This window comes from Saimiri boliviensis, chromosome 9, assembly GCF_048565385.1.
Source record: "Saimiri boliviensis isolate mSaiBol1 chromosome 9, mSaiBol1.pri, whole genome shotgun sequence".
Classification (NCBI taxonomy): Eukaryota; Metazoa; Chordata; class Mammalia; order Primates; family Cebidae; genus Saimiri; species Saimiri boliviensis.
This window is the reverse complement of record NC_133457.1, coordinates 52,883,761-52,901,740: the sequence shown is the minus strand read 5'-3', so window position 1 is coordinate 52,901,740 and position 17,980 is coordinate 52,883,761. Positions and strand designations below refer to the sequence as shown.

At 39.2% G+C, this 17,980-nt stretch overlaps 1 protein-coding gene across 8 annotated transcripts in view; it reads left to right on the top strand.

The window, feature by feature from the left end:
* The window catches only part of SLC35G2 (solute carrier family 35 member G2), a 90,249-nt gene extending 72,694 nt beyond the window's left edge, over window positions 1-17,555 (top strand). For 4 of the 8 annotated variants that reach the window (XM_010341580.2, XM_074405892.1, XM_074405891.1 and 1 more), the window contains one exon: window positions 14,201-17,555. In XM_010341580.2, coding sequence (XP_010339882.1) covers window positions 14,219-15,457 — 1,239 coding nt within the window. In that variant the 5' untranslated portion in view covers window positions 14,201-14,218 and the 3' untranslated portion in view covers window positions 15,458-17,555. Of the gene's footprint in view, window positions 1-5,674; window positions 5,780-7,724; window positions 8,469-14,200 lie in introns of those variants that run through there. The other 4 variants (XM_010341581.3, XM_074405888.1, XM_074405887.1 and 1 more) reach the window with 3 other exon arrangements.
* Window positions 17,556-17,980: the final 425 nt, after the last annotated feature.

Below are 17,980 nucleotides of genomic sequence, written 5' to 3'. Positions count from 1 at the left end.
TATTTTTAAAAAATTTTTAGTAGAGACAGGCCCAGGCTAGTCTCAAACTCCTGGCCTTAACTAATCCTCTCACCTCAGCCTCCCAACGTGTTGGGATTACAGGCATGCGCCATTGTACCCAGCCTGTAGTAGAATTTTATATGTTCAATGGGCATATATAATATTTTATGTGCACTTAACAGTATTTCATAGTTATAACTACGTATGAATTCAATCCACATACCTGCCATCTTTACTAAAGTTTACTTAATCATTTTCTGACTGTATAAAATCACTTGCTTTGTATCTGTCTTTTATTTAAGACCCCAAAGTATCAGCAACTTTACTGAACTCTTTAGGAACTCAGTGAAGGAAAGGAGAAATATTAGGTGATCTAATTTCTCATTTATTTTGCCTCTGGTTTCTGTGTAACTCTGGCTGGCCACTGTTCTAAATGGGAGTGAAGATCCTGAAAATGAATGAGGCTGCTGAGGAGGGTGGTAGACAACAGCCAGATACTCACATTGCATTTTGCATTCCTTACTTTAGAGTTAGGAGATACAAGGTAGAGTTAGGTTGCAGAATTTTGACAACCAAAGCTCTGCACCACAACTAATTAGGTCCAGAATTAGAGGTGCCTGGCTAAGAAGGTGACTTTCTCCAAAGCATGTCAGGTAAACCAGAGGACTCATTCATTCTCCCAGCATTTCTTGAGTGTTATACTGAGCTGAGAGTTGGAGATACTAAAAAGAAAGAAAAAGACATAATGCCTTTTCTTGGAGTGGTAACACTTTATCAGGGGCTACTGGTACATAGGCACCTCACAATGGTACAGTATGTCAAGGATGATGACAGAGCCCTGTAGAAAGTGTTCTAGAGGCCGGGCATGGTGGTGCAAGCCTGTAATCCCAACACTTTGGGAGGCTGAGGCGGGTGGATTGCGAGGTCAAGAGATCAAGACCATTCTGGTCAACATGGTGAAACATGAGGCAGGAGAATCGCTTCACCCGGGAGGCAGAGGTTGCGGTGAGCCGAGATGGCGCCATTGCACTCCAGCCTGGGTAACAAGATCGAAACTCCGTCTCAAAAAAAAAAAAAAAAAAAAGAAAGTGTTCTAGAACCCAGAGAATGAACATATTGTTCAGTAAGAGGTTTTTCAAGTAGGTCACCAGAAATGTTGTAGGCTCCTGGGTTGGAATTTGCCAGAGATTGCTTTACTGGGCAGTAAGTAGCTGATAATCTTCAGTTGTAAACAAATGGCCTGGAAGGTGATACCATGGGTTTGAAGCCTGGCTAAACTATTTTTAGCATCTTAGTAAGCTTGTGGAAGTCACCAAACCTTGCTGAGCTTCACTTAATTTTTTTTTTTTTTAAAAAGGAGGAGTAATACTAGTACCCATCTCGTTGGACTTGTGGGTTTAAGTGAGATAATACATGTAAAGTGCTTGATATTAGCCTGGCAAATAGTAGTCTAGTCTTTTTTATTTTTGCCTATTTAAAGAATTGCATGTAAATCACTCTGCACAAATAATTATTGTTCCTGTTGTCAAAGCTCTCAAGGGTTAAAAGACAGTATAAACTGTGTCTTCTGCATTTATGTGGTATTTCTTCTAATCTAGAAGTTTCTTTTTTAGTGTAGTTTAAATCTCAAAGTGCTGCTCCTTTTTACCAATTCTCATGTATCCCAAAATAAATTAGTTCTAGGCGCCAGGCGTGGTGGCTCAAGCCTGTAATCCCAGCACTTTGGGAGGCCAAGGCGGGTGGATCACGAGGTCAAGAGATTGAGACCATCCTGGTCAATATGGTGAAACCCCATCTATACTAAAAATACAAAAAATTAGCTGGGCATGGTGGCGCGTGCCTGTAATCCCAGCTACTCAGGAGGCTGAGGCAGGAGAATTGCCTGAACCCAGGAGGCGGAGGTTGCGGTGAGCCACAATCATGCTTTTGCACTCCAGCTTGGGTAACAAGAGCGAAACTCCGTCTGAAAAAAAAAAAAATTAGTTCTAGGCTGAAATTGTCACTACTTTTGCTTTGTTCTCCCATATTATGATGTGAAAGCAAATCTGTAGTTAATTGTATAATTGCATTTATTTAATGTGCATAGTACTTGCTGTGTCTGCTTTGTGCCACTTATTACCGTATATCTTTTTTTTTTTTTTTTTTTTTTTTTTAATTTGAGACGGGGTTTCACTCTTGTTACCCAGGCTGGAGTGCAATGGCACGATCTCGGCTCACCGCAACCTTCGCCTCCTGGGTTCAGGCAATTCTTCTGCCTCAGCGTCCTGAGTAGCTGGGATTACAGGCACGCACCACCATGCCCAGCTAATTTTTGTATTTTTAGTGGAGACGGGGTTTCACCATGTTGACCAGGATGGTCTCGATCTCTTGACCTCGTGATCCATCCGCCTCGGCCTCCCAAAGTGCTGGGATTACAGGCTTGAGCCACCGCGCCTGGCCCGTTATCTTTTCTTATCTATTAACATGTAAGTTTCTTAAGAAAAAGCTTACGTCTTCTTAGCCTTGTCTCTCATAATGTCTTCGCATTGGTGCCTTCCACATCATAGGCATTCATAAATTCTGACTAAGTGAAGGAATAATCATGAATGCTTGAGATTGCCAGATAGCTGATGTGATCTCAGACTGCCTTCATAGAAACAAAATCCCCGGAATAGGACAAAGTATAGAAACTGAGGATAGTGATTGAGATTGTGAAGACTGAAAACCAGGATTATACATGGAATAATTGAAAACAGATGGGATATTCAGTTTGGAGAAGAGGAAACTTACTGTGGGAGAACTTAGATGGGGAGGGCAGGAAATAGTAGTTCCTGCTATTGAAATGTCATGTGGAAGAGGGAATCAGTTTGTGACCTTGGAAGACATGTATAGTAGCAGCCTCTGGAAATTACATGGAGAAAGATTTTGACACATTGTTAAACAGAAACTTTCTAACAATTAGGATGACTTTCAATTGGCTGTTCTGTGAAGGAGTGTTTCCAGTCATTGCAGGTGGTCAATCAGAAACTGAACTATTTGATGCTATAGAGCAGTGATCCCCAACCTTTTTGGCACCAGGGACTGGTTTCATGAAGACAGTTTTTCCACGAAGGAGTGGGGGTGGGGAGGATTTTCACAAACAGTTTCAGAATTAAACTGTTCCACCTCAGATCATTAGGTGTTAAGAATCTCACAAGGAAGATGCAACCTAAATATCTCACATGCACTAACAATAAGGTTTGTGCTTCTTTGAGAATATAATGCTGCCGCTGATCTGACAGGAGGTGGAGCTCAGGTGGTAATTCTCTCTTGCCTTCCACTCACCTCCTGTTGTGTAGCCTAGTTCCTAACAGGCCACAGACCAGTACCAGTTTATGCCTTGGAGGTTGAGGACCCCTGCTGTAAAGAGAGGATGTACTTACTCTCAAAGGAAATGGAGTAGATGATCCCCAAAATCTTTTAAACTCTCATGGTTACTATGCCATATATAATACAATATATATAATATATATATACCACATATATAATACATGTATTATATATGGTATAGTAACAACATATATATGGTATATACCATATATATTATGTATATGGTATGTATATATAATATATATTGTATTATATATGGTATAGTAACAACATATATATACCATATATCTAATATATATTATATATGGTATATATATACCATATATAATACTATACCATATAGTAATACTGTACCATATATATATAATACTATACCATATATAATACAATAGCATTATATATGATTAACCTTTATTAAATATATATTAATACATGTATAAATGTGTTGCATATTCTCATTATGACCATATTGCCTAATTTAATGAAAGGTAAAAATGGCTTTTTAAAAATTTGATCATGGATTACTTAAAAACTAACATGTCTTTTGCTTAGGGACACTAGTGTATAAAACATCGTGTATGAATACTGTTTAACTGCAGTAAACAAATTTACATTGTTAGCATGTCAAATGCAAGTAAATACTATTTTAACTTCTTTGTTAAATCTAAAAGGAGAAAACAAGTAAGTGACCCAGAGTCAACTTGTCCCAATTCAGATGAATTGTGTGTTTATTATTTATTTATTTTTGAGCCAGTGTTTCACTCTCGTGGCTGAGCCTGGAGTACAATGGCATGAAGTGAAATTGTATTCTTCCAAGTGTATTATATTAAAAAGCACACAATATTGATTTGTCTTTTTGCTGGTGATGTTACCTTTGATGGCTTAAGGTGATAATTTCTCAACTGTTATGTTCTCTTTCCCTTTGAATTAGTAAGTATTTTGTAGGGGGACACTTTGAGGCTATGTAAACATCCTGTTTCTCAACAAACTTTCACACACTTATTTTATGATTCTTGCGTAAATTGTTACTAGGATGATTGCCAAATTGTAGTTTTTCTAATTACAACGTTAGTTTTCCATTTACTAGTTGGGATTCTATTGTACAGAAGTTTTTTCTTCTCCCTTCTTACTTATTACCATCAGCACGGACTTGTGGATTTCTATTTTAACCAACACATTAGAAGCCATTACTATCACTATTGGTTTTGATGGTCAAATTGGTCCAGTTCTGGCCATTAGGATACCCTTCAAGCTGGTTACTGTGTCCTTTTGACATCTCTGTATCATTCTGAGAGTACTTCCTTTGGGGTGCCAGAGGTTTCAAACTCATCTGGTACTTTTTCTGCCACAGTCATTGCAGTTATTTCATCAGCTGTTTCTCCACTGAGCTCTGGTTTCTTTTACTTGAGAATGCATTTTTAGAACCAAGATCTAAATGCTAGGAATGGGCATTGCTACTGGAGTGTTACTGTTTTTAGGCCATTTTCGCAGATCGAACTAAGAAATTCACACACACACACACACACACACACACACACACACACCCCTACCCCTATATCTATTTATATATCTTTTTTTTTTTTTTGAGACGGAGTTTCACTCTTGTTACCCAGGCTGGAGTGCAATGGCGCGATCTCGGCTCACCGCAACCTTCGCCTCCTGGGCTCAGGCAATTCTCCTGCCTCAGCCTCCTGAGTAGCTGGGATTACAGGCACGCGCCACCATGCCCAGCTAATTTTTTTTGTATTTTTAGTAGAGACGGGGTTTCACCATGTTGACCAGGATGGTCTCGATCTTTCGACCTCGTGATCCACTCGCCTCGGCCTCCCAAAGTGCTGGGATTACAGGCTTGAGCCACCGCGCCCGGCCTATTTATATATCTTTCCATCTATTTATATTAAAACTCATGAACTTACTCCAGTATCTCTACCTCTATTCCAACACTCCAGGGTTCATTCTAGTCTTCACCCTTACTCTTTTTGTAACTTCCTTCTCTCTTGGTAAAAAAAATTTGGCTTCCGTTATCCTCGATATATTTAACTATTCATTCCTCTTTTATGTAACCAATCTGCTGACCTCACAGGCCACCCCCTTGGCCCCAGTTCTTCCTCAGAACCAGGCCTGGTTATCCCACCAGTCTCTTCCCAACATAAATTAAATAACTAGAAAGTTGTGGAGCAGAAATTCAGTCCTCAGAGGTGTAATTACTTGAGAGAGAACCCTTATATTAGGTCTTCAACACCAATGGAGTTGATTTGCGAAACGGCTTCTATGAAAACACCCATGGAAAAAGGTCCTTGGGCTAACGAGATGAACATTTATCCAGGCAGAGTGTCAGCGCCAGAGATGTGCCTTCCATGAGAAACTTGGGAACATGAAGCCAAATGCTACTACCTGCCAAGAACCACAGCAAGGGGATTCTCCAGAATTGGTGAGGTTCAGACACCAGTCAGCCAGCGCTACCAGTGCCATAAATATCCCACTGTGTTTTATCATATCAAAGAGTATATATCATTAAGATGTAAACATATTACTGTGCTATATTTCTATAGAGGGAAAAATTGCTTTTATTATAGCTTCTTAGATTGAAATTCTGGGAGATGGATGATGGTGTCTCCTATTTTAGTGCTGACTTAATTTCCTGGTTCAGAAGATCAGAAATCTGTTCATGTTTTAGAGAACAGCATGAGGTCCATCTGTTCAGGTCAGATTTTTCCACATTAACATAAAGATTTATGGGGTGGTAACTTACGTAAGAAAAGCCAAAGGTAATTATATTCTTTACTGCCATTTGGAACCTACATTATGTTTTTGGTTAGTCATGAAAATATGCTAGTATATATCTATACACACACATACACACAGAATTAATTCTTTCAAACACTGTGATAAAGGCATCCTCTTCAGTTTGTGGAATATTTCACCTCTGTTTTGATTTAGGCACCAGACACCATCCATTCAAATTTTCTCTGTAATATGGTCTGTTTATTTACAGTTTTCCTTCCAACAGAAGGCACAGAAATGTAAGACCTACAGTTGGCTTCTTGGGTGACTATTTTAGTGTGACTGAAATACGGAGTAATGATTTTTTTTTCCTCCAATGAAAATAGCTTGTTTTTTTTTTTCCCTGATTTTAAAGGAAATATATACTTACATAGAAAATAAACAGAAAAGGCCGGGCGCGGTGGCTCACGCCTGTAATCCCAGCACTTTGGGAGGCTGAGGCGGGCGGATCACGAGGTCAAGAGATCAAGACCATCCTGGCCAGCATATTGAAACCCCGTCTTTACTAAAAATACAAAAATTAGCTGGGCATGGTGGTGCGCGCCTGTAGTCCCATCTACTTGGGAGGCTGAGGCAGGAGAATCGCTTGAACCCGGGAAGTGGACGTTGCAGTGAGCCGAGATTGCACCACTGCACTCCAGCCTTGCAACAGAGAGAGACTCTGGCTCAAAAAAAAAAAAAAAAAAAAAAGAAAAGAAAATACTGAGTAATTGAATTTCTGCGATTTACAAGTATAAACAGAATCATGTGAATACTCATTGACATCTTTCTTTTTATTCAGCAATATGACATGAAGATTTTCTTATGTCAATGTATATACATAAAAATCCTTTTAGATGGCTGCATAATATTATATTAATGATTTCCAGTTTTTCATTGTGTAAAGCCATGATGAATATTCTTGCACATACATCTTTATATACTTTACTGGTGATCTTCTTAGGATATATTCCTGAAAATAACATTACTGGGTCAAAGAGTTCACGTAATTTAAATTTTGACACACGTTGCTGGTAAAATTAACTCTTTTTTTTTTTTTTTTGAGACAAGGTCTTGCTCTTTGACCCAGGCCGGAGTGCAGTGGTACAATCTTGGCTCACTGCAATCTCTGCTTCGTGGCTCAAGCAGTCCTCCAGCCTCAGCCTAATGGGAGCCTGTAGCTGAGACTACAGGCGGGAGTCATCATGCCCAGCGAATTTTTGTATTTTTTGTAGAGATAGATTTTTGCCATATTGCCCAGGCTGGTCTTGATCTCTTGAGCTCAAAGCCATCTGCCTCCCAATGTGTTAGGATTACAGGTGTGAGCCACTGTGCCTGGCCATAAAATTAACTCTCGATGAGGTGAATTACACCATGTATATTCTTTATATATAATGTCCCTGTCAGTGACAGAACTTGGTAAAATCTCTTTTCAACTTTGCAGTAGCATTTATATATGTGTATATATATATATACATATATATATATATATACATACACATATATATGTACACCTATATATACACACATATATAATGCACACACACATGTGTGCTTGTGCATGTACGTTCTCCTACAGACATTAAAGGAGTGCAGTGATTTTAATAAATCTAGGTGTGCTACTTAACCAATCAAGTGTTGTTAGGTTTTATTCAAAATTTGACATATGGTTTGGTCTGAAACAATGGCATCTGGTAACCATTTCTTATGTTGATTTTATTGAAATATGGTATATAGGAAGAGGTGACTGAGTTATAATTTTACTGAGTGATGTCTGTAGTGTGAAGAAGCAATGGTGTCAATAGTATGAAGAATCAGTTATGATTAAACCAAACCGAATTTGTAAAAGTTTGAACTGATTCATTTGGTGTATTTTTAAGTTTTGACCTCAAGAAGGAGTTCAGGCTTGGCTTTTTTTGTGGATAAATACCAGCAAAAACAGGACAAATGTGAGCAGGTGGTGCAAGTAGTGTTTGAAGGATTCGATAGTAGCTTCTGTTGATCCTGGGGTGTTCCTTATTTGGTCAGGAACTGGTGCATATCCTGGGTGGTTGGAAGGCTTCTTTGAACTCAGCTGGGCTGCTTGATGATCTCTCAAGAGAGTTAGGTAAATTACAAACAACCGAGAAGTACAACTATAACTTGCATATTGGAACAGCCCAGTAATTTTACATTTAATTAGCATCTAACCTAATTGGATATTTAACCATTTAAATAGAAACAAACAAACAAACAAAATCCTGGAAATAGAAAAGGATCATTTTATTCCTGCTTGCCCCCTTCTAGTGATGGCTCCTTTCTACACTTAACAGCTTCACCCAGGACAGCTGAATTTAAAGCTGCTGACTCACAGCAAGGTGATTGTGCCTTTTTTTTTTTTTTAACAGAGGAAAGTTAAGTGGTAGATAATAAATATGTGTTGAGAATGGCATATTTTATGCAAATTGATAAAGCCACTGATTCAAAGATTAGAAAGGCTCTTTCCTGCAAAGGGAAGTGTCGATTATAAATGGTGAAAGACTTTCGTACTTGTATTCTAGCAAGTTCTTAGCTGCCAGCCAACACATTCATCACCATGTGCCAGAATGGATTTTAAAATGTCACAACACAAATTGCTCTGCTCCAAATCAGACACCATCACTGGCACACAAGCCAAACCATCCTGCTTGTTTAAAAGTGCCACATAAAACTTTTTTTTCCCAACTTCATTTAACCTTTTCCTTTCCTGGTGTGTATGGTTCATTATAACCTCCTAAAGTCATGAACCATGACTGAGTAGAGAGAGGGGCCAAGCTTCTCCCGATGACTTTGCCTATACAGCAACTAACTGGCCCAGGTGCTTTCAAACTTAATGACAAGACTAAATGTTTAGCCCAGGTGTAACCAAACTGATAACTCTCGCCCCTACCTCTTTTTTTCCCCATACCTTCTGCTCTTATATATTTCTTTTGTTTCCTCATTCTTTTCCCTCCCAGAGCCAGCCGTTGACTCCTAGCAGCTACTGCATAGCTGATAGGCCCCTCACTATTCCTTCCCTAATTTTCTGCTTTAGAACTGTCAGTGGAGTGTCCAGATCAAACTTGGGCTAGCTTTCCCGTTTGATGCTTCTCCTTCCAGCCTCTACCTCAATACCATCAGATCTCTCTTCTTACCTCCCCTCATCTCCAAGTCCCTTAGCTGTAATTTCTCCCCTTCCTGTAATTCAGACTGACACAGCCCAGCAAAATCCTCAGGTCTGTCTACCATTCTCCTATAGCCTGGCTCAGCCCAACATTTCTTAGTCTTCTTAGATCACATTCTGCCTTGCTCCTGCCAACATGGCCCACTCTGGAATCCAGTATCCATTACTTTTCCCTAGTCCAACTAAGCAGCCTTCATCCCCAGCCTAATTGGTTGGGGGGACTGCCACATCTTCGGCTTCAGTGTACCTTCCCTCTCGGGAAGCTTCTGCTTTTCAGCCCCAAATAAGGATTCTCTTGTACCCAGGCAGCCCTCGTTTAAGCTGATTTTGGCTAGCATGCCAAGGAGTTTATCATTCAGCCTAATGTGCCCTGAATTTTTTCTAGCCTGAAATGAGTGAGCTGTTATACACTTCTGGCACTCTAGTGCCTCTGTTAGTACTGCAGGGAGTCATCCTCACAGAGGATATCACCACTGACCTGTCGTCACCAGAAAGGCAGAATGATGAAGATAAATTTGGACTGATTCATCCATAGTCTACCCCTGGTTGTTGCCCCTCTTCTTTCTTTTCTTCCTCTTCCTCCTCTCCCCTTTTCTCCCCTCTTTTCCCCTCCCCTCTCTTTCTTTCCTTCCTTCCTTTCCCTGTTTCTTTCTCTTTCTCTTTTTTCTCTCTCCTTCCTTCCCTCCCTCCCCCTTTCCCTTCCCCTCCCTCTCTTTCTTTCTTTTCTTTTCCCTTCCCTTTCCCCTTCCCTTCCCTCTTTAATTCTTTGTTTCCTTTTTCTTGGCTGGAGTGCAGTGGTGTGATCTCAGCTCACTGGAACTTCTGCCTCCCTGGTTCAAGTGATTCTCCTGCCTCAGTCCCCCTAGTAGCTGGGACTACAGGTGCATACCACCACACCTAGCTAATTATTTTTTCTTTTTCTTTTCCTTTTTTTTTTTTTTTGAGACAAAGTCTCTCTCTGTCGCCAGGCTGGAGTGCAGTGGCATGATGTCAGCTCACTGTAATCTCTGCCTCCCAGGTTCAAGCAGTTCTCTGGCCTCAGCCTCCCAAGTAGCTGAGATTATAGGCATATACCACCATGCCCAGCTAAGTTTTGTATTTTTAGTAGAGATGGGGTTTCACCATGGTAGCCAGGATGGTCTTGATCTTTTGACCTCATGATCCACCCACCTTGGCCTCCCAAAGTGTGAGATTACAGGCATGAGCCACTGTACCCGGCCATTTTCTTTCTTTCTTTTTTTTTTTTTTTTTTTTTTTGTGATGAGATCTCACTCTGTTGCCCAGGCTGGAGTGTAGTGATACACTTTTTTTTTTTTTTTGAGACAGGGTTTCACCGTTTTGCCCACGCTAGTCTCAAACTCCTGAGCTCAAAGTGATCTGCCCGGCTCAGCCTCCCAACGTGCTGGGATTGCCGGCATGAGCCACCATACCCAGCCCCTCCCCTGATTCTTCAGAGCGAGAGGATGCATTTGGAAGATGGTTGTCAGGGTCAGGAGAACAGTCAGTGGCTATGGAAACAAAAGTTAGCTGTTGCTATAGTAATACAGAGCTGCACCCTATTTAAAGGATGGACACATCACCAAAACTAGATTCTGGAATGTAACAAACTTGTCATTCCTCAGACTCTCAAAGTAAATTTTTTTCTCAAGAACAGGAAGCTCATGGATAGAATGAAGGACTTCATATCCTACTAATTTTTGAGCCAGACATCAGTTTTCCATTGTCTCAAAATAAAAAAAAAGAAGTAAAGAAAACAAATTTGTTGGCTGGGTGTGGTGGCTCACACCTGTAATCCCAGCACTTTGGGAGGTCCAGGCTGACTGATTGCTTGAGGCTGCAAGTTTGAGACCAGCCAGACCAACATGGCCAAATCCCATCTCTACACAAAATACAAAAATTAGCTGGGCATTGTGGCTCACACCTGTAGTGACTCACAGCTGAGGCCGATGCATGAGAATTGCTTGAACCTGGGAGGTGGAGGTTGCAGTGAATGGAGATCACACCACTGCACTCCAGTCTGGGCGACAGAGCGAGACTGTCTCAAAAAAAGAAAAAAAGAAAAACAAGACAAAACATGCCTTTATGTACATTCAATGGAAAAACTTCAAAATTGTTATCCGTTATTTTCACATATGTGGCTTTTCCTGGGATTGTTATGAATCTAATCCTGCATAAGAGTAGTTTGTCATTCCATTTGTCTTTAGCTTTCAGAGGGCTGAAGTTAATGCGTTCAAAGCCCTTGTTGGGTCCATATTAACTATCCATTAAAAGTGATATTATATAATTTTTAATGACGTGGACAATGTTTATAATGTATTGTAAAATGGGAAAGTTATAAAATAGGATATAATTGATACTGCTTTTGAAAGAAAAATCTTTCTGGAAGCATTAGTAGTTGTCTTTGAATGATAGGATTATGAGTGATTTTTGTTTTCTTTGCTTTCTCACATTTAAAAAAATTGTGGTATTACATAAATGAGGACATTAGGAAAAAAATTTATTTGGGAGAACAAGACTATTAATTCAGTTTAGGGTTACTGAAGCTGAATCTATGATTTGAAATGTCTTGGTAGAAGTTGGAAATGAAGAATAGTCAGATTAGCCTGATAGTGGTGTGCAGGAAGGACTGCAAATGGTACATCCAGGCTAGGAAATGGAAGGGTTTGGAGGCACAGGTATTATTTTTTTCATGACTTCTTCCAGCTGAAGGTAGTGCTTTTTAGAAAAGAAAGGAGTAACTAGGAGTAGAACAGTTGGCTCTCCAGATGGTGTCAAAGAACAAAATGAGATTTTATTTCTGGGCCATTGTTTAAGATCCTGGAACCGATGCGTTTTTGGTAAGAAATCTGGGAGTCATGAGGAAGAAAAAAATTTTTTTCTTTTTTGTTTTTTAAGCAGAGAGGAGAGGAATTATTGGGAAGGAAACAGGAAATTGTTGAAAGGAAGAAAAGAACCAAGTGAAAAAATAAAAATCTAAAAGAAATAATATTATTATAGAAAATACCCAGTATTTCATAAAGTTGTTATAGGTAAAAGGAAGCCAAATTTATTGCTAACATTTATTGAGAGTTTACTATATGCCAGCACTGTGGCAGATTCTTTATATGCATTATTTTATTTAATTCCTACAGTAAGCTCAATTTTGTTTCCCACTTGACATTATACAGTGGACATCTTTTTATTTATTTTTATTTTTGTCTGTAGGGGCATCTTTTCATGTCAATACAATCTATGTTGTCTTTTTTTTTTTTGAGACAGTCTCATTCTGTCATCCAGGCTGGAGTACAGTGGTACAATCTTGGCTCACTGCAACCTCTGTTTCCTGGATTCAAGTGTTTTTGTGTCTCAGCGTCCTGAGTAGCTGGGATTACAGACATATACCACCAGGACTGGCTAAAGTTTTTATTTTTAGCAGAGATGGCATTTCACCATGTTGGCCAGGCTGGTCTCAAACTCCTGGCCTTAAGTGATCTGCCTGCCTCAGCCTTCCAAAGTGCTGGGAGTACAGGTGTGAGCCACCGTGCCTACGTTGTCATTTTTAATAGATAGCTAGCATAGTTTTCCATTGTATGAACCTTCATTGTAGTAAGCTACAGTGAACTTTCCTGTATATATATTTTCCCCACAGTTTTTGGTATATTCTTTTTCTAAAGTAACAGATAAACATTTTAATTCTAATTTTTTGACAATATTACAATTCAAAACTAAAAATGTAAAAAAATACCTAACAGTAAGGTTTTCTTCCAGTCTTGTTCCCTCTGTTACCTGAACCACTATTAGTTTCCTTCATATCTTTACATAATTTCTTTGTTATGTAAGCAAATATAAATATGTATTCTCGGCCGGGCGCGGTGGCTCAAGCTTGTAATCCCAGCACTTTGGGAGGCCGAGGCGGGTGGATCATGAGGTCGAGAGATCGAGACCATCCTGGTCAACATGGTGAAACCCTGTCTCTACTAAAAATACAAAAAATTAGCTGGGCATGGTGGCACGTGCCTGTAATCCCAGCTACTCAGGAGGCTGAGGCAGGAGAATTGCCTGAACCCGGGAGGCGGAGGTTGCGGTGAGCCGAGATCGCGCCATTGCACTCCAGCCTGGATAACTAACAAGAGTGAAACTCCGTCTCAAAAAAAAAAAAAAAAAAAAAAATGTATTCTCATTCTCCCCCCGTTTTTGTTTACATAGAATGTAAAAAGCATCTTGTGATCATGTCTTTAGCATAAAATCGTAGAAGTGGTATTGCTGAATAGAGGGTAATTAAGATCTTAATACATATGGCCCAATCGCTCATGAGAGAGGTTGTATAATTTAACCTCTCTACCAACAATGCGTGAATGTTACTAAATTCATTTTATTTATGTTCTAATTTCAGTGTATCTTTATATCTCAAAACTTATGGGGAGTCCAGAATGAATGTTTAAAAACCACTATAATTTATAATATAAGGTGAATTCTGGTATTACACAGAACTGATTATACAAAATTCTTTGAACTTATATTTATAACAATGACATAGACAAATGGACCTAACGAAAAGGAAAGATTTGACCTAAGTTGTTATTTATTTTTCTGTGTTTTGCTTGTTGGATAAGTAGAGAAACAGGAATGAAAACATGGAAAAATCTGTTTGTGGTGTAAAAATAGAAAATAGAGCTGAATGAAACAAAAAGTAAGTGATGAGAAATGAGGACAGACTTAAGATGAGAGTGAAAAAAGGGTAAACAATTCCAGTAGGTACAATACATCTGATAAGGCATATTGCCAGATCATCTCTTTCTATTTTTTTTCCAGATTCCTGTTATAGTCTCTACTTTCTATCATTGAATTGTTGGACATGATCATAATAGAAATTAAATTTTCAATGAAATGAATATGTCTTGTCATTTGTCTTTTTTTTTCTTTAAACAGAATTGATTATCTGAAGAAATGGATACGTCTCTCTCCAAAAAATACCCAGTTAAAAAACGGGTGAAAATACATCCCAACACAGTGATGGTGAAATATACTTCTCATTATCCCCAGCCTGGGGATGATGGATATGAAGAAATCAATGAAGACTATGGAAATTTTATGGAAGAAAATCCAAAGAAAGGTCTGCTAAGTGAAATGAAAAGAAAAGGAAGAACTTTCTTTGGAACCATGGATACCCTCCCTCCACCAACAGAAGACCCAATGGTCAATGAGATCGGACAGTTCCAGAGCTTTGCAGAAAAAAATATTTTTCAGTCCCGAAAAATGTGGATAGTGCTGTTTGGATCTGCTTTGGCTCATGGATGTGTAGCTCTTATCACTAGGCTTGTTTCCGATCGTTCTAAAGTTCCATCTCTAGAACTGATTTTTATCCGTTCTGTTTTGCAGGTCTTATCTGTGTTAGTTGTGTGTTACTATCAGGAGGACCCCTTTGGACCCAGTGGATACAGATTACGACTCTTCTTCTATGGTGTATGCAATGTCATTTCTATCACCTGTGCTTATACATCATTTTCAATAGTTCCTCCCAGCAACGGGACCACTATGTGGAGAGCCACAACCACAGTCTTCAGTGCCATTTTGGCTTTTCTGCTTGTAGATGAGAAAATGGCTTATGTTGACATGGCTACAGTTGTTTGTAGCATCTTAGGTGTTTGTCTTGTCATGATCCCCAACATTGTTGATGAAGACAATTCTTTGTTAAATGCCTGGAAAGAAGCTTTTGGGTACACCATGACTGTGATGGCTGGACTGACTACTGCTCTTTCTATGATAGTATATAGATCCATCAGGGAGAAGATCAGCATGTGGACTGCACTGTTTACCTTTGGTTGGACTGGGACAATTTGGGGAATATCTACTATGTTTGTTCTTCAAGAACCCATCATTCCATTAGATGGAGAAACTTGGAGTTATCTCATTGCTATATGTGTCTGTTCTACTGTAGCATTCTTAGGAGTGTATTATGCCTTGGACAAATTCCATCCAGCTTTGGTTAGCACAGTACAACATTTGGAGATTGTGGTAGCTATGGTCTTGCAGCTTCTCGTGCTGCACATATTTCCTAGTGTCTATGATGTTTTTGGAGGGGTAATCATCATGATTAGTGTTTTTGTCCTTGCTGGCTATAAACTTTACTGGAGAAATTTAAGAAGGCAGGACTACCAGGAAATACTAGATTCTCCCATTAAATGAATACCTGATTATTATCATCTCATTAATGTTCGGTTATTAATATGTATACTGCCATTTAAATGTTTACCTATTAATGTCTTTTGTGTTATATAACTGAGAGTGCCATATAATATATATAGAAAGGCAGAAAAGTTATTCTAGTCTAATATATTCAAATACAAATATTAAATAGATGAAATATGTCATGAATTTGGTATCTTTATTGATATTTATAGATGTCTTTGCAGGCAAATTGTAGTAGAATGTTAACTGCTATCACTAAAGAATAGAAGATTCAAAGAAATGACCCCTTTCAGATGCAACTGAAGTTCAAAAATTAGAAAAATGTCCATGCCCAATGTTTTACAAATCCTCAACAAAACTCCTTCATTTGTGAAAAATACACTATAAGGTGAGATGTTGAACACCAAACCCTGTTTTGTCATCTACTTGCATTAGAAAACTGGAAGCCATAGGGCTGTGTCAGGGAGCCTGAGCTGAGGCAAAAAAAGAGGAAACAAGGGAAAAGAAGTGGTTTTTTAATGACAGTGGGTGGTTATCCAAAGTTAGAATAAGTTACCCTTATTATGGCCACAGTAGGTGATACATAGGAAATAGAAATAGGGAGAAATGTGGATTCTTGCCAGCCTTTCCTAGCCCATGCCACTTTGAGCCTGATGGTCAGATACCTAATGTTGGGGTAGGGTCTGCTTATCCTGTTATGTGGATCTCTTCCAAGGCTGACCTTATGATTTTGTGGCAATTATATGTGTGCAGTAAAGGTACTCCTTACTCCTGAAAAAGGCACCAACAGTAATCATAGTATAGCAGAAAATTGACATGGTATCCTGAGTTTCTTGTCAAAAAGGTCTAAAAGTTTGTAAAAGCATATATGATGGCATTAAGTCTAATTTTGGCCATTCTTAACAATTTAGCACAAACAGATGATATGGTACTGGTTATTAAACTATTGTCTGAGGTTCACATTCCCCCTTCTATACTTCCCTCTGTAATGCTATGGCTCAAACCCTACAAACTACATTTTTTCTATACCAGCTGGTGTCTCACTAGATTCCATCAACAAAGGGCATTAGAGGGAGACTGGAAGGCAGAAGGGAAGAGGGGACTTCCTCCTTTCCATTTGTTTGCAGTTTCTGTCACTGTCATCCCAGCAACCAGCAAGAGCCCTTTGCTCCAGCAGCAGCAATTGATTTCATCCTTGAGCTTCTTTTGACATCCTCCTTACCCCCAACTAGCCTTCTCCGAAGTGGACCAGCCATACGGCATCCTCTCACGGGTCTGAGCTATAGCTCAGCCAGATTATTTGTCTGAGTTTCTGAAATCTGATAGTCCACCTTGATTCCCCCTTTTCACTAGATCTAGCATTGGAAGCTGCTCCCTGCAGTTATCACCTCTGAGTGACCTCAGTGTTCCGTTTTTGCTTTTTCAGTCAATGAAAACAATACTAAATCCACTCTGTAGTAATATCTTCTAATTTCTGATTTCCTAATATATCTCCAAACCTTCCCCAAAAGAATCTATAGCTATCAGATTAGGGAAATTAATTAATTTCCCAATTAATCTATTGGGAAAATGTCAACGTTTAGATTTTTCAGGGATTATTAGACAGTGGCCCTTAATAGGAATTATGCAAACTAAAACACAGAAAAAGATTAGGAAAAAAAGAATGAACAAAGCCTGAATGACCCGTACTAAGTACAGAGAAGTCTAGCATGAGTGTAATTGCAGTCCCAGAAGAAGTAGAGAAACAAAGAATGGGACAGAAGAAAACCTTTGAAGAAATACTGGACAAGTCTTCCAAATTTGATAAAAAAGAAAAAATGAGAAAATAGCAATGTACAGATCCAGGGAATAAAATGAACCCCAAGCAGGATAAATACAAAAACAAAAACAAAGCAAACATCATACTGTAATGAAACATGACAGTGTAACTTTTGATAAACATAAAGAAAACCTTAAAAGCTTTCATAGAAAAAGACACCTAGAAACATCACAGTGTAACTTTTGGTAAACAAATATAAAGAAACAAAATCTTAAAAGCATTCATAGAAAAAGACATAAGACATAACAAGAAAACAATGGTAAGAATTAGAGGCTAGGCGGTGGCTCAAGCCTGTAATCCCAGCACTTTGGGAGGCCGAGGCACGAGGTCAAGAGATCGAGACCATCCTGGTTAACATGGTGAAACCCCGTCTCTACTAAAAAATACAAAAAATTAGCTGGGCATGGTGGCGTGTACCTACAATCCCAGCTACTCAGGAGGCTGAGGCAGGAGAATTGGCCTGAACCCAGAAGGCAGAGGTTGCAGTGAGCCGAGATGGCGCCATTGCACTCCAGCCTGGGTAACAAGAGCGAAACTCCATCTCAAAAAAAAAAAAAAAAGAATTGGAACCAGTTTCTCACAGAAACAATGGAGGCCAGAAAACAAGAGAATGACATGTTGAAAGCGCTGAAAAACCAAAAACCTTTGATGGCTTCTCATTGCCTGTAGGATAAACTCTAAGGTGCTTGACTTCCATAACC